This window comes from Actinia tenebrosa, unplaced genomic scaffold (assembly GCF_029948245.1).
Source record: "Actinia tenebrosa isolate PJP-AT-01 unplaced genomic scaffold, QUT_ActTen_1.0 PGA_scaffold1__47_contigs__length_23844297, whole genome shotgun sequence".
Classification (NCBI taxonomy): Eukaryota; Metazoa; Cnidaria; class Anthozoa; order Actiniaria; family Actiniidae; genus Actinia; species Actinia tenebrosa.
In genome coordinates, this window is record NW_028292578.1 from 18733196 (window position 1) to 18746672 (window position 13477).

General features: G+C 39.4%; 3 protein-coding genes across 4 annotated transcripts in view; 1 reads left to right on the plus strand and 2 right to left on the minus strand.

Annotated features, from left to right (window-relative positions):
- Positions 1-13477, minus strand: part of LOC116293988 (organic cation transporter protein) — a 27715-nt gene continuing 14238 nt past the window's right edge. The window contains exons 3-11 of the mRNA XM_031701494.2: positions 12643-12961; positions 12048-12194; positions 11302-11582; positions 10795-11037; positions 10066-10200; positions 9388-9467; positions 8674-8782; positions 950-1022; positions 1-287 (exon numbers count right to left, since the gene is read on the minus strand). Coding sequence (XP_031557354.1) covers positions 60-287; positions 950-1022; positions 8674-8782; positions 9388-9467; positions 10066-10200; positions 10795-11037; positions 11302-11582; positions 12048-12194; positions 12643-12945 — 1599 coding nt within the window. The 5' untranslated portion in view covers positions 12946-12961 and the 3' untranslated portion in view covers positions 1-59. The remainder of the gene's footprint in view (positions 288-949; positions 1023-8673; positions 8783-9387; positions 9468-10065; positions 10201-10794; positions 11038-11301; positions 11583-12047; positions 12195-12642; positions 12962-13477) is intronic.
- LOC148910030 (uncharacterized) lies at positions 1246-5739 on the plus strand. 2 transcript variants are annotated; one of them, XM_089033129.1, is made up of 6 exons: positions 1246-2345; positions 2685-2757; positions 2986-3033; positions 3428-3469; positions 3879-4780; positions 5088-5739. In XM_089033129.1, the coding sequence occupies exons 1-6, from the start codon at positions 1662-1664 to the stop codon at positions 5244-5246; spliced, it is 1908 nt and encodes a 635-aa protein (XP_088889255.1). In that variant the 5' UTR covers positions 1246-1661; the 3' UTR covers positions 5247-5739. The 2 variants fall into 2 exon arrangements, with proteins under 2 accessions (XP_088889255.1, XP_088889254.1); XM_089033128.1 differs by having other exon boundaries at positions 2685-3033.
- On the minus strand, positions 5242-8367 carry LOC148910031 (uncharacterized). Its single transcript, XM_089033130.1, has one exon. The coding sequence runs from the start codon at positions 7551-7553 to the stop codon at positions 6051-6053; it is 1503 nt and encodes a 500-aa protein (XP_088889256.1). The 5' UTR covers positions 7554-8367; the 3' UTR covers positions 5242-6050.

The window sequence follows — 13477 nt, forward strand, 5'->3', positions numbered from 1 at the left end:
TCTTTCTTTCTTTCTTTCTTTCATTCATTCTCTTTTTTGAAATTCGCAAATTAAAAAATCTACAGTTTACTAATTTCGATGTCACTTCCCACTTCCAAAGCTGTTTTATTCCTTCCACCGAAGCAAGGTATTCCAAAGTCTTCCTTAGCGGCTTCTGCCTCCTCGATGGTCTGATGCATCGGGGCGTACAGAGTCTCTGGGATCCAATACATCATTACCCCAGCAATTAACGCCAGCACACCAAAGATGATGACAGGCCCAGCGATTCCAAAACCTGGCAACTGACTCTGTTTTAAAATAGAGCAAGATTATTTTCGAAAATGGAATTTCATTCGGGAGTAATTTCTTTACTTGTGAACTGGTGAGAATCGTTTAGTTTTAGAAAATTTGTACAGAATACCCAACTTTAATACTCAGGGTTAACGCAAGCCTCGATTTTGAGTAGACTGATAGTCATCACAAGTGTGTTCTAACGAAGGCCCGTGGAATTTTAAAGTGTTTGTATTTTTGAAGTTGCGCATTCTTTACATTACCGTTGGTATTTGTGAATATTCTGGCACTGAAAGAGGTTGACCGTGAATAAATGAGTCTGTAATCGTAATACCACAATAGCTAAAAAGAATCACCAAATTAATATAAAAACAAAAATTTTGCAGTCCAGTACAGACACGTGACCGTTAACTGCAAAGGGCCTATTCGGACTAACAAACTTACAAGTTTACTTTCAGCAGATAATTTTCACAGCCGATCGCAGTTGATCTTAGCTTACATAGGTTATTATTGTAACTTTAAGTAAAATTAATAAAATCGGTTCGTATAATCCTCGTAGCGGTTAAACAGAATGCAATGCTTGTCCGAATCTTTAAGCTATTTTTAGACTCAATGCGCTTCGCTATTGGAAAAAGGTTTATTGATATGGTATATGTATGCATGACTGGGTTGCACTTACCATCATTGCTACAAAAGGAGCCAAGATTCCACCAATACGAGCACTTGTCGATCCAGTTCCTTGGGCTGTGTTCCTGCACACAGATGAAGAAAGGAAAGGCTTAATAGGAGATATGATCTATTATTATTGTAGTTTATCATGACGGCAAATCTTACTGCCTTAATAGCCGGTATAATAAGAGTTACACTCCTTCGCCTTCAAACAATTGTTTCAAGTCGAGGAATTTCGGTCGATAAAACGAAATGTATAGAAGCTTGCACAATTGCCACGACTCTTTGAAGGCAATAGTATGGCAAGCCGTTACTGCCAAAAGGGATCGAGATTTTTTTAAGGGGGGTTGAAATTTTTTTCTTTGTCCAGATTAACTTTTTAGCGATCGAAATATATATATACACTGTTCAATTTTTTTATTCCAGCCTCAGTTGCTGCTAGCGAGTTTTTCTGCTTATTCTCGCTAGCGAGTTTTATCGAGGTGGAAATTCTCGCTAGCGAGTTTTTGAACCGAATTCTCGCTAGCGAGTTTTATCGAGGTGGAAATTCTCGCTAGCGAGTTTTATCGAGAAGATTTGCTACACAGGAAGCCCAATAATAAGTTCACTGATGACATTTCATGATTCATTTCGTTAAGCACATGGTTCTGTAATTCAAAAAAATCCTTCTTTGCTTTCTTCGCCTATTTCTTACGTGTTTTACCCTGCTGTTTTTGTTGGCTATGAATCCAACTGTGCGTAAATTGCTGGAAAATATTGCGAAACTAAGCGAGGAGCTACAAAAACCAACTTCGGGTTCACAAGCTGTTCAAGAACGGGAGGTTTCTCAAGCGTTCGGGAGGTCATCTTCACAATCTACTTCATCGCCATCATCGCAAACTAGCAATGCCGCGGCTTCGAGTTCTTTGGCTCAGGGATCCACTTTATTGGCGAGTTCCAGTCAAACCCAGAGATTTAGGCTTGGCTATAACTTTATGAGAAATAAAGGCGGTTCAAAATCAAGACAAAAACATAAAGTCCAAGCAAAGAAGGTGTTTTTGAAAGATGTTGTGTTACTTGGGGGGCCAAAAGATAGTGTAGTACCACGGCAAGGCACCAAAGTTCTCTTGATGGAAAACAAACACATAGTTTCAAGTGTGGAGTTTGACAAGAACTGGGATCATTCGACTGTTGTGGATAAGGTTAAAGGCTTGTTTCCCGACAAGCTTGGTGAATTTGATGAGGTAGAGTTATTGATGCCTGTTCATCACAAGCTTATGGTGCCTCAACTTTCTCCTGGTCAAACTTTAAGTGCCCAGCTAATTCAAAAAGTTTTTAAAGACAAGCCCATCTATGTAAGACCTCCGAAGGAATTACTGGAGATTTACGAAGAACCCCCAAGTAAGAAGAAGTACGAGGAAATTGAGGTAAAGTTAAGCTTAATTTAAAGCCATGAAAAGTCATAGAAAAAGGAATTTGTATTTCTGCTTTATTCTTGAGTTCAACATGGCCATCGATGTGAAAAAGCATCTTTATATTAGTAATGGAGAAAAATTCAGCGTTCTAACGCAAATAAAAAGGAGTGGATTTAGCAAAAGCCATGCACAAATATTTTTAGCTGAAAATATTGGTGTATAATACCTAACTTTCTTGATAGGGGGAGGGGTGGGCTCACATAAACTCTGCCCTTGCCAAAATGATTTTTTTCACTTCCCTCTGCACTTAATTACAATTATCTAATGTTTTTTGCCATTTTTGATTACCAGATTCACAGTAGTGGCGATGAAAAAAATGATGATAAAAAAAGTGATGATGAATTTAAGTACTCTGCATTTCAAGGTGTCCTTAATAATTACTGTATTCCATTAGCCATTGTTACTCCTCATAATTGCAATGCATACAAATTTCCCTCTGCAGCTCATGTAGAAAACGAAAATATTTATTATACTTCAACCTTAGCGGTTGCAATCGGTGTGTTTTTAATAAACCTACCTATCTATATATCCATCCATCTATCTATCTATCAATTTATCAAAACCAATTGCAAAGTAATGTTTCTTTCTTCAGATCAAGCTGAATCAGCAAGGCCTATAAGTGAATCTATTGCAGCAAGTGGTACTGTAATTATTTCAAATTTTACTCAAATATCATTCCAGAACCCTTTGAAATAAGTTTAAGTGCAATCCGTTATTTACTTCAGTTGAGATATCCTTGACCAATATTAGGGTTAGTTTATATTTTCCTCAGAACAATCTGGATTGGCTGTTGAGGAATTAAGAAATGTAACTGGTAATGTAACCATTCATGTTAATCCATTTAAATTCATAATGTTAACGCCAGGAATGGTTTCTAATCAGGTTAGACCCTTAGCTAAATAAGTATGAAATGTAATGATCAGTGCTTGCATTGAGAATTTTTGTTAATATTTCACAATTAAAACTTGGGGTTACTTTGTGTTTAAAATAACTTAGCCCAGTACAAGAAATTTACTTTTTGTTCCTTTTCCCAGATCAAGCTACACTGCATAATGATGAAACCGCTGATAAAAATGGTACTGTATGCACTCATTGCAGAAGTATAAAATTTTTAGTCTATTTAACTAACTGGAGCCAGTCGTACAAAGGCTGAATAAAGTTATCCACCAGATAACTTTATCCAAATGTATAGTATTTGTATAGATTTCATCCACTGGAAAAGGATTTTCAAAGAACGAGCAAAGAGCTATAGGTACTACTAAGTTTGGCAGATTTTGGTCCAAGTCCATTAAGTTTCCAGAATAATTTGTCCTTCTTAACAAAGTAAAAACCTAACTGCAGCCTTTTCATATGAAGAAAAGATTTTAGTCAAAACGAGAGAGTATATCTATTTACAATCAAAGTTCTTTCATTCCAGGCAAAAAAAAAACTCATGTACTATATAATATTTTTTTTTAAATGACAAGAATGTTTTTTATTCCTCAGATCAAAGTGAACTGCCCAGCAACCAACACACAAATCACTACCATCATGACTCAGAGACCCCTACCCCATTACCTACTGATGTCAGTTTCTATGATGCAATAATAGAGGAAATCAATAAAAAGGAACTCACTGATCCTGTAGAAATCTTAAGACTTCTACAAACACATCTTGTTAAGGGAAGAGATCTAGATGTTGTTGATGTAAGCAATAGCTCAGAAGGTGCCACAAATTACATTTGTGTAGACCGTGAGAACATTCTGAAGACAACCTTTTCAGAACTAGAATCCATTGAGAATTTTTTGCTAACATTTGAAGTAGACTTCATGGGAGAGTTGGCCAAAGATTTTGGTGGGCCCAGAAAAGAGTGGATCCGTCTTGTAAATGCTGCAATGAAAGACAAGTACTTTGACAAGGGTCTGAGAGAGTACCTTTCTGATGAATATTACTATGTAGGGATTATGCTGGGAGTGGCACTCCTGCAAAATGGCCAATTGCCAACTATTATTCCTGAAGACATGATTAACCAGCTGATATACCCAAGCATCAACAAGTGCATTGTCAACCTACAAAAAGGGCTTAACAAGTTTGGATTGGTTAGAATTTTCCAAAGAAAGCCTGTGTTACTTTATCTCCTCAAACCAAGGAGTGAAACGTTGAATGCAAAAATGTTGATTAAGTTGCTATCTCCAGTTTTTGCCCCAGACGGTTCTACTGCACATTCCAAAGAAAAGGAGGTCTATGCAATTTTTGTGAAGTACATCAGGCAAGTTGCAAGTGGTAGACGGGCACCAGTGATGTTGACTTCCATATTGGCCTTCGTCACTGGAGCAGAAGAGGAGCCAGTTCTTGGTTTTGCCAAGCATCCAAGTATCACATTTGCCCATGAATGGACAAACGACCTGGTAATCTGGCCTTTGTTATTTGCTTCTATTATTTGGAGTTCTTAAACACTATTCATACTTTGAAGTGATGAATGGTGCTTGATGACAATTAAGGTGTCCAAAAATTGGAAAAAGAAAGAAATGGGTTGTATTTTTGATGCGTTGATCCCAATAATTCAGCCAAATAATGTTTCCTAAAAATCTTAGCATATGTTGGGGGGATAGGGCAATTTGGTTAGCATAAGGAAATGCATGTCTACTTGAAATCTTTGGGATGATGATGATAAGACAGTGATATCTAATACCATACATTTTTATTATACTTCAGGCATCAGAAAAGTCTGTCTGTTATATACCAACAGCTCACACCTGTACCAACAACTTAGTCCTTCCCAGAGGACCACTTCTCAAAGTTTTACCTTCTGAAGAGAAGCTGTTTGAACTGTATGATCTAGCCTTTGCCAACAACCATTTTGGTGTCATGTGATTATAAAGATATTTATTCATACAAGAGACTTTTTGCTATTCATGCCATAGTTAATACTTTGCTTTTAAGCATTTATCATTATATATTAATGTTGTGTTCAAGTTAATGGAAATATTCCCATGCCTTGGCTAAGTGGCTAAATTGCTTAATGCACTGAGTGTCAATACCTATTAATAGGCTAGAATTGTTTCCCTAATTACATTGTTTTGTTTACATTGAATTTTCGGATCAAGCAGTTCACTTTATTGATTATTACTGTATGTCTAGAAACAAAAACTGTTTTTAAACAGTTCAAAACAACAAGCATTACATTTATAATATCATATAACACTTTGGGGTTTCAGATTAAATTTTATCATTTTGTTGCTGACATATGTTTTGCTGTTTCACCATGTAGCACTAGATTTAAAAAGATTATTTGTTAAGGAAAAGATAGTTGGCAGTACTTAATAATAGTAAGTAATCATTTTGTGGGAATAAATTTTTATATCTATTTAGAGTATCAATCCTTATTTTACAAGCATCAGAAGGCACATGGTTATGAACACAGCCTAAACAAAGAATCATATTCTTTAGGGAATGACACATGGCCTGAATCTTGAAAAACAGTGTAACGCAATGAATAGGGTTTATCCAGATATTCACTTAAGGTTGGACGTGCGTGTGGAGGGAGGAGGAAGGGGAATAAGATCGATAATCAGGGTGTTGATAACGTGAATCAAGAATATTATGCTTTGAAGAATTCCAAACCTTGACAAATCATTATTTCTACTAGCCTTCATACTTGTTTTGCACAACGGCATTCTATTCTAAGGTATCAATGAAAGAACGTGTAGCACAAAAATGATTAATTCCAGAGTCACCATCATCAGTTAATGGATTTACAGTTCTTTCTAATTGTGCCATTTCAATCTCTCCAAGACTAAAGAGACACTCAGGGACAGCAACGTTGTTGACATCAGAAATGTCAAGAGGCATTACAGTGTCATAATCAATTCCATAGCTGTCAATATCAAAGTCCAGCACACTGTCACTAGGGTTTGCTATCATTCCAGAATTCCAGAGAGCAAGTGGTGAACAGTGACTTGCTGTTCGCATGCCATGATAATTCCACTGTTCATTAAATTCGTAAAGTGACCTTGAAATACGGGGGAGATAAACATAGTGGAGAGCAAAGATGTCGATTTCATCATTGGAGTTGAGTATTCTGTGTTGTTCCATGTGTCTGAAAATGGCCATATAGTAATGGTTGACAACACGATTGACCTCCCTCCATAGCCTTTCAATCCTTGTATTGTGCACACTCCTGCCAGTAATAAAACTGCCTCTCCCTGTACCGCGACATGCAACCATGAACCTTGCTACATCCCAGTTCTCCACACCACAGTCACCTCTAACTCGACTAGGAATACCATAATTGTCTACACCTTGTTGAAAAAAATGGAGTGCAGTTTCAGCTAAGTTGTTATTTGCACATTTCAGGAAGATGATTGTTCTACTGTAGCCATCTACACAGCCATGAATTACAAAACGCCAACTGATCAATTTATGATTAGTGTCAATGTGCCATAAACAGTTGGGTGCTGGGACATTGTAAACACGACGTTGTATTGAATTGTTCCTCCTGAACGCCCTACCAACAGGATCAAGGTGGTACAATCGCTCTCTAATCTTCCAACGTTGAACGTACACTCCCCTACTCTTTAGACTTCCACGGATATAGCTTTCTCCTGCTCCTGGAGTGAGTGATGCTACTTCTTTAAGGACCTCATCCAACTCTGAGTTTGTAATCTGTGAGAACGTCCGGTTTAAATTAAATTGCTGTACTCGTCGGTACAGTGTTCGTTCACTAATATTCAAGCAACAAGCTATTTGGGACCATGTCATCCCGGTTTCTCTCAGACTCTCCAGCTGTTGCTTTGTTACTACAAATTTTGGGCGCCCCATGGTCTCCTCGGTGGGAAGCTGGTAGGTTGATTCATGGCTTTCCTCTTCTTTCTCGGCTGAGGATAGCCATTTATGGTAAGAAAAGTCATATAGCTCTTTTACCAGCCGGAGATTTTCACTGTCGGTAGTATTGCTATCTTGGTTGTCGTTATTGTTCTTAAACTCCAAATCATAAATAATTCCTGCCAGGATGCCTAAATAGTATTCCAATTCCCTACGGCGATATTCAAGTAGTAGCAGGTCAGTACAACCTTCCAGTTGCTGCAAAACTTTATCAATACCAACGAAAAACTCCTTTAGTTCTTCTTTGTGCGAGAGCGCCGCCATCTTTGATATATCACTCTGACCCAAGCCCTCCATACGCGCCAGTATCAATGTGGTTAAATGTAATTTAGGCTAAGTTAGACTCGAGGTCAATGACATCTCGCAGTAGCGTTGTCCGGACGCATACCGCTATCTCCGCTGTCAACGCATTTATTACCTCACGCGATCGTTGATCGACTCAGCTAGCAAGTTGTTTATAGCATGTCGCAATCTATTCTAGTCGATCTCTGTGGCCTGTATGAGATATGGATCATAGCTATCATTACGAAATTCGATAAGACGCTACACACGTGATCACGCTAGCTTAATGCCAACCACGCGAACCTTTATTCGCCATCGCTATCTATCGCTAGCACTTGCTATACGACGCTATTACGCTATTACGCTATTACGCTACAACACGAGTTTAATTTCCCGCCCGCCATCCCTACCACTGGTACAGGTAAGTAGAGGTAAGTATTCCATTGACTGATCGCGGTCAATGTGACAGGTGTTCGGTGGGTGGTGACAGGGTGACCATGGTTACCGCTAACTTGTGCCTGGCTCCGCCCATCCCACCGAATATGCACCTAACGCCAAGCTCATCATTAACGATGAGTTTAACGTGTCATTGAAGCATGAAGAAAACTCGCTAGCGAGAATTTCCACCTCGATAAAACTCGCTAGCGAGAATTCGGTTCAAAAACTCGCTAGCGAGAATTTCCACCTCGATAAAACTCGCTAGCGAGAATAAGCAGAAAAACTCGCTAGCAGCAACTGAGGCTGGAATAAAAAAATTGAACAGTGTATATATATATTTCGATCGCTAAAAAGTTAATCTGGACAAAGAAAAAAATTTCAACCCCCCTTAAAAAAATCTCGATCCCTTTTGGCAGTAACGGCTTGCCATACAATAGAGTCTAATTCTAATATATGTTATTAACCAACTACAAATGGATCCTTCTCAAAATTATTGTGGATGCGAGGTTAACATGAAAACACAAAAGAAATCACACTTTTTCTCGATGGAATTTGTGGCATTTCTTTCATATTTTTAGTGTTAGCCTTGCATTACAGTAAATGGTTGATGGGAGTTTTGGTCGAACTTGCTCCCCCCTCCCCCAACTAAAAAACGTAGTCCCGCCCCTGTGATATATAGTGTCAATGATGAACATACCTTAGTACAGTTGGGAAGAGTTCTGGAGTGATGATATATACACCCGTCCAGTTACAGTCAATCAAGATGTAACCAAGAAGTGACAGGACTGTGGTTGCCCAAGGGTAATCTGAAACAATCGGTTATTCATTAATAGATCACAGTCGCTTACCATTTAGACCAATCTATCTGGTTGGAAAAGCGTTTGCTTATAGTAAAAAAGGCGGGAAACTTTCACTTTTGAAAAATAGTACACGCGTTTACCAAAAGAACTGAAAAGAGCGGGAAAAGTGGATTACCTCAATCGGCGGAAGACCGAGTTTTCCGGAGCTTTCCGATCGGAATAATACATAACATTTGTTTTCCAACCTGAATTTCCGTCTTTTCGGGGTAAATGGAAAGCACCCTAGCTAGGCTGTTTGGTGCTGGGCCAAATGTAGTCTTTTACCTACATGCCATCTGCAATTCTTTCCACCACAAAACCTAAAGCTACATTCTCACAGCTGGTTGTTTCAGGGTTTGAAAGGTATCCGGCAACACTAAAGAACATTAAAACGTCCTTTATGTACCCCTCACTTTTTTGGCGGTAAATTTGACTGACGTCATATCCGCCATTTTAGATATAGTAATGGGAGATACTGTTAATGTTGTATGGTATTTAGAGCAAAGGGGAGGGCGGGTCGCTCAGAGTGTTTTTGACAAAGTCTAGACAACGAAATCTAATCTACGATTTACCTTTGTTTACGGCAAGAACAAGAAGGAGAATGGTTCCAACGAGCACGATGAAGCCTGCATGGCCAATACGACGACCAAACCTGAGAAAAGATAAGTGACGTCACGACTCTTAGTCATGCATCATCCGCCTTTATGATTTTGATCTATTTTCTAAATATTTGTAGAAACAACCAAGCATGGGCTTGATGACCTACGAATTGTAGTGTTAAGATCCCATTGCAGTTGTTTAATCGCCTGAATAAAGTAGTATAGCCTAGTGAGTCTGACAGTAGACCTTATTCGTGTGGTGATGTAATGTTTTCTCATTAAATACCACGTGTCATTATTAACGATTATCATGCATTTCTTGGTTTAACAGGGCCGTAGCCACAAATCTCTGATTGGTCCGGTTTTAGAGGGTTTTTGGTTTTTGATATTTTTTTCCCGAAAGTTGGTCGTCCGGTTGAAACCGGACCAACCGTATCGGTGGGTACCATTAAATTAATGGTTGTGCATGAGAAAAAACATCAAAATCGATACAACTTGAACAAAGAATCTTATTCTCAAGGCAATGACACGTAATTTTAATGAGAAAACCTTGCCCCACAACGAATTAGGTCAATAAATCAACTTTTAACCTCAAACCAAGATATTCGAGGCATAATAAAATGATCGAGCTAAAGTTATTGAAGAACTCACTTCAAAAAAACAAAGTACGTTAAGACAACTTTGAATGCCTGTGCAGTAGTGATAATCAGGAAGTTTAGGTAGACGCTTCCAGCCAACTGAGACACAAACAACAGAATACCGAAGCTCACCAATGCAACCACGAACCTGGTGATTGGGAAAAAATGACATAAATTTGGTGGAACTAAATATCTTTCGAATAAGAATGTCTGTTGGACTGGAAAACCAACAAGTTTGACTGGAGCTAGTTAAGACTTTATATAAAAGTTGCGCATGAGAAGGCATGAATATGGTTACAACTCAAATACAGAACATTATAATAGTCCCCTTCACAGTTCCATGCGCCATCTTGAAAGGTAGCCGTGCCTTTGCATCGAAGCGAGACGAACGGTGAGCTTGCAATGTTAGAGACATGAGAATAATTGTCTAAGGCGTTGAAAAAGGTCTCTATCATTGCAAGCTCACCGTTCGTCTAGCTTCGATGCAAAGGCACGGCTACCTTTAAAGATGGCGCAGGCAACTGTGAAGAAGACTATTATCAAGAAAATGTGACACCTTTGGTTGAGCATCGAACTGTTTGCATAAAGTAGTGGGTTCAAGGGGTGGTCAGAGCAACATTCACAGGTTCATACTAATCAATTGACCACCTCTTATTAATTTATAACTCACTGTAAAACACCTTTAATCTTATCCATATGAAATATAGGCGCTATATAAATAATAAATCGAGTATAAACTAACCATTGATAACTCATGATGATGGCCCATTTCCTCATCTTTGCGGTGCGAACAAGATCCAGAGGTGTGTACCTTTTAGCACTTGCTTCCTTATTTACCTGATCTTCCCTTACGTCTAAAATTAGTTTTCTTAACTGGTCGCGGTCAATTGGTCTGCCCCTTTTCCCTCCAAACTTCATGAGGATTCTTTCAGCTTCATCCAGCTTGTTATTGGCGATCAGCCAACGAGGGGACTCGGGCATTACCCTGTGAGATTTGTTTTAAAAAGACCTGTCAAGCAGGCGTAGGTCTACACACCAAGTACATGATAGATTGGGGTACGTAATGGAGGTAAGGAGAAAGAAATTTGAAAAAACATTTGAATAGACTGACACATGGAAAGAGGGGTGGATGGATGCAAGCAAGCAAGCAAGCAAGCAAGCAAGCAAGCAAGCAAGCAAGCAAGCAAGCAAGCAAGCAAGCAAGCAAGCAAGCAAGCAAGGAAGGACTAATTATCAGTAACAAACGAACCTCCAGAAAGGAAACAGCAGCACAGCAGGAAGTGTGAGGACCAAAAGAAGCATTCTCCATTCACGAATAAAATACGCAAAGAAGACAGCGCCTATTCCAAAGCCACTGAAGTAAACGAACGTAATATTTCCAACAAGTGTACGTCGTTTGGGGCCAACTAACTCCACGCAGTAGATATAGAGAGCAAGCATGGCTCCACTCAATCCAAACCCGACAACAAACCGAAGAAATCCAAGAAAGGAGATGCAGTCGACGACAGAAGACCCAATACCACCTAAAAGCTGCAAAATGACAGTAATAGACTCTATTAGCTCGGGCGTAATGTTTTCCTATTTCAAACAAACCATGTGTTATTCCCTTGAGTATAAGATTCTTTGAGTTGTATCCATGTGTTTTCTCATGCACAACCGTTAAACAGAAATGATAATGTTGATAATGACACGTGGTATTTAATGGGGAAAAATTACTCCAAGCTAAAAGGTGTATATATCAGCTTTTGATTTCATCTTCACGGGAGAAGTGCGGTGCGGAGCTTTAAGGTGACCCCGAGCTTACACGAACTACAATGCTTTAATGTATTGCTTAAGCACAGTTCTTTTCGTGTGCTAAAATCATTCACTCCACTGGCGACGTGACGGCGACGGCGTGACGTGACCGTGACGGCGCCGTGTCACAGTATTATTACATAGCGTGAACATGCTTAGCGCCGTCATTTTTCAAACTGAATATTGACGTATTTGACATACCATGATGGCAGTGGAAAAGAAGATACACTTCTTTCGTCCCCAGGCGTCGGATATCATCCCGGTCGCAAACGAACCAATCGTCATCCCGGCAAAGTAACAAGATTGTATAATGGCACCCAGGTACGCACGGTCACAAACCAGGTTCCACTAAAAATAGAAAATAAGACGATCAAGTAATACAGCTACGGCTTGCATCATTGGTGACGTATCGTAGAGGCTACAATGACTTGCCACATTGAAACACTCTTATTGCTCCGATATAACGGGTGAGCGAATTATTTTGCGAGTGACAAAGTCACGCAATACAGACACTTCCTCCTCCTTTTCCCGTAGGGGAAAGGGGTGTGAAGCGGCTATACACAGGCTAGTGGGCGACTTATTTCACTTGCATGTGACGTCAAAGCAGCACAATTTGGAGAAAAAAACAAAAAAAGTTTTCTCTCTTCCATGCACAGGCACGGTCACCTTTAACGATGGCGCAGGGAACTGTGAAGGGAACTACTAGACAAATTCAGACTCCCTTTTCCTTATTCCTTTGGAAAGAAACCTGTTTATATGCGGAGCACAACAAGATACAGAAGCAAAACTTACTAACCTCGGAAACGGTACTGTTAAAAGGTCCGTCGAACACGTATGACGTACATCCCTTGCAACATTTCTTGGAAGGGCACGTGACGTTGGCAGTCTCACAGTGAAAGTTAGGCGTACTGAAGGCAAATACCAGCGCGTCAAACTGCGTGGTGATGGGGAAAATCAGCATATGTAAGGAGAAGTACACGATTTTTTGGTATCTGCCAAAGGACTTGACGTGATTGAAGACGTCATCAAACTCGTGGCCTTCGCTGCGTTCAAGAGGAGATTTGGGCGTTGATTCACTGGAACCAAGCTTCTCGTCCATTTTTGACCAAGAGAATCTGAGTGACAATGGTACTGTTTTTGAGCCCCTTCCAAGGGATTATTAGGATTCAGGTGGCAATGACACAGGAAGCCCAAGGGAAGGAAAATAATTTTCCATCTTTCAACTGTTCAATTCAACTACAACATTAAAACTAGAGATGATTGTTCCATAGTTATGGGAGCCGATAAATAGATTTTTAAGATATTTTATATTAATCTTGAGTTGACGTTTAGAATTTGTTTAGAAAGAGTTAAAGAGTGACCTTGCATCTAAGCACGTTTCCAAGTTGTTTGTTTTGTTTTGATTTTGATTTTTATTCCGCACACGTTTTCTATCCTATCCTCTGCCCCCTTTAAGAGACACACAGAAAGCACTGTAATGGCCTAATTCCTTGATACAAATTCTTATTACAAAGAGGTAGGGGGTGGAAAGCGTTCTCAGCAGAGCACCACCGAGTTGATAGAGAGTTTTAGATTAATTTTTTTCTCCCCGCAAACCGCAAACGTGACAATGTTTTCATCGTTTTCCTGCA

Coding starts and splice junctions, on each gene's coding strand:
- LOC148910031 (XM_089033130.1), bottom strand. CDS start 7,553: ATGGAGGGCTTGGGTCAGAGTGATATATCAAAGATGGCGGCGCTCTCG.
- LOC148910030 (XM_089033128.1), top strand. CDS start 1,662: ATGAATCCAACTGTGCGTAAATTGCTGGAAAATATTGCGAAACTAAGC. Junction 3,034..3,427: donor TGAATCTATTGCAGCAAGTG/GTACTGTAATTA, acceptor TCCTTTTCCCAG/ATCAAGCTACACTGCATAAT. Junction 4,781..5,087: donor ATGAATGGACAAACGACCTG/GTAATCTGGCCT, acceptor ATTATACTTCAG/GCATCAGAAAAGTCTGTCTG.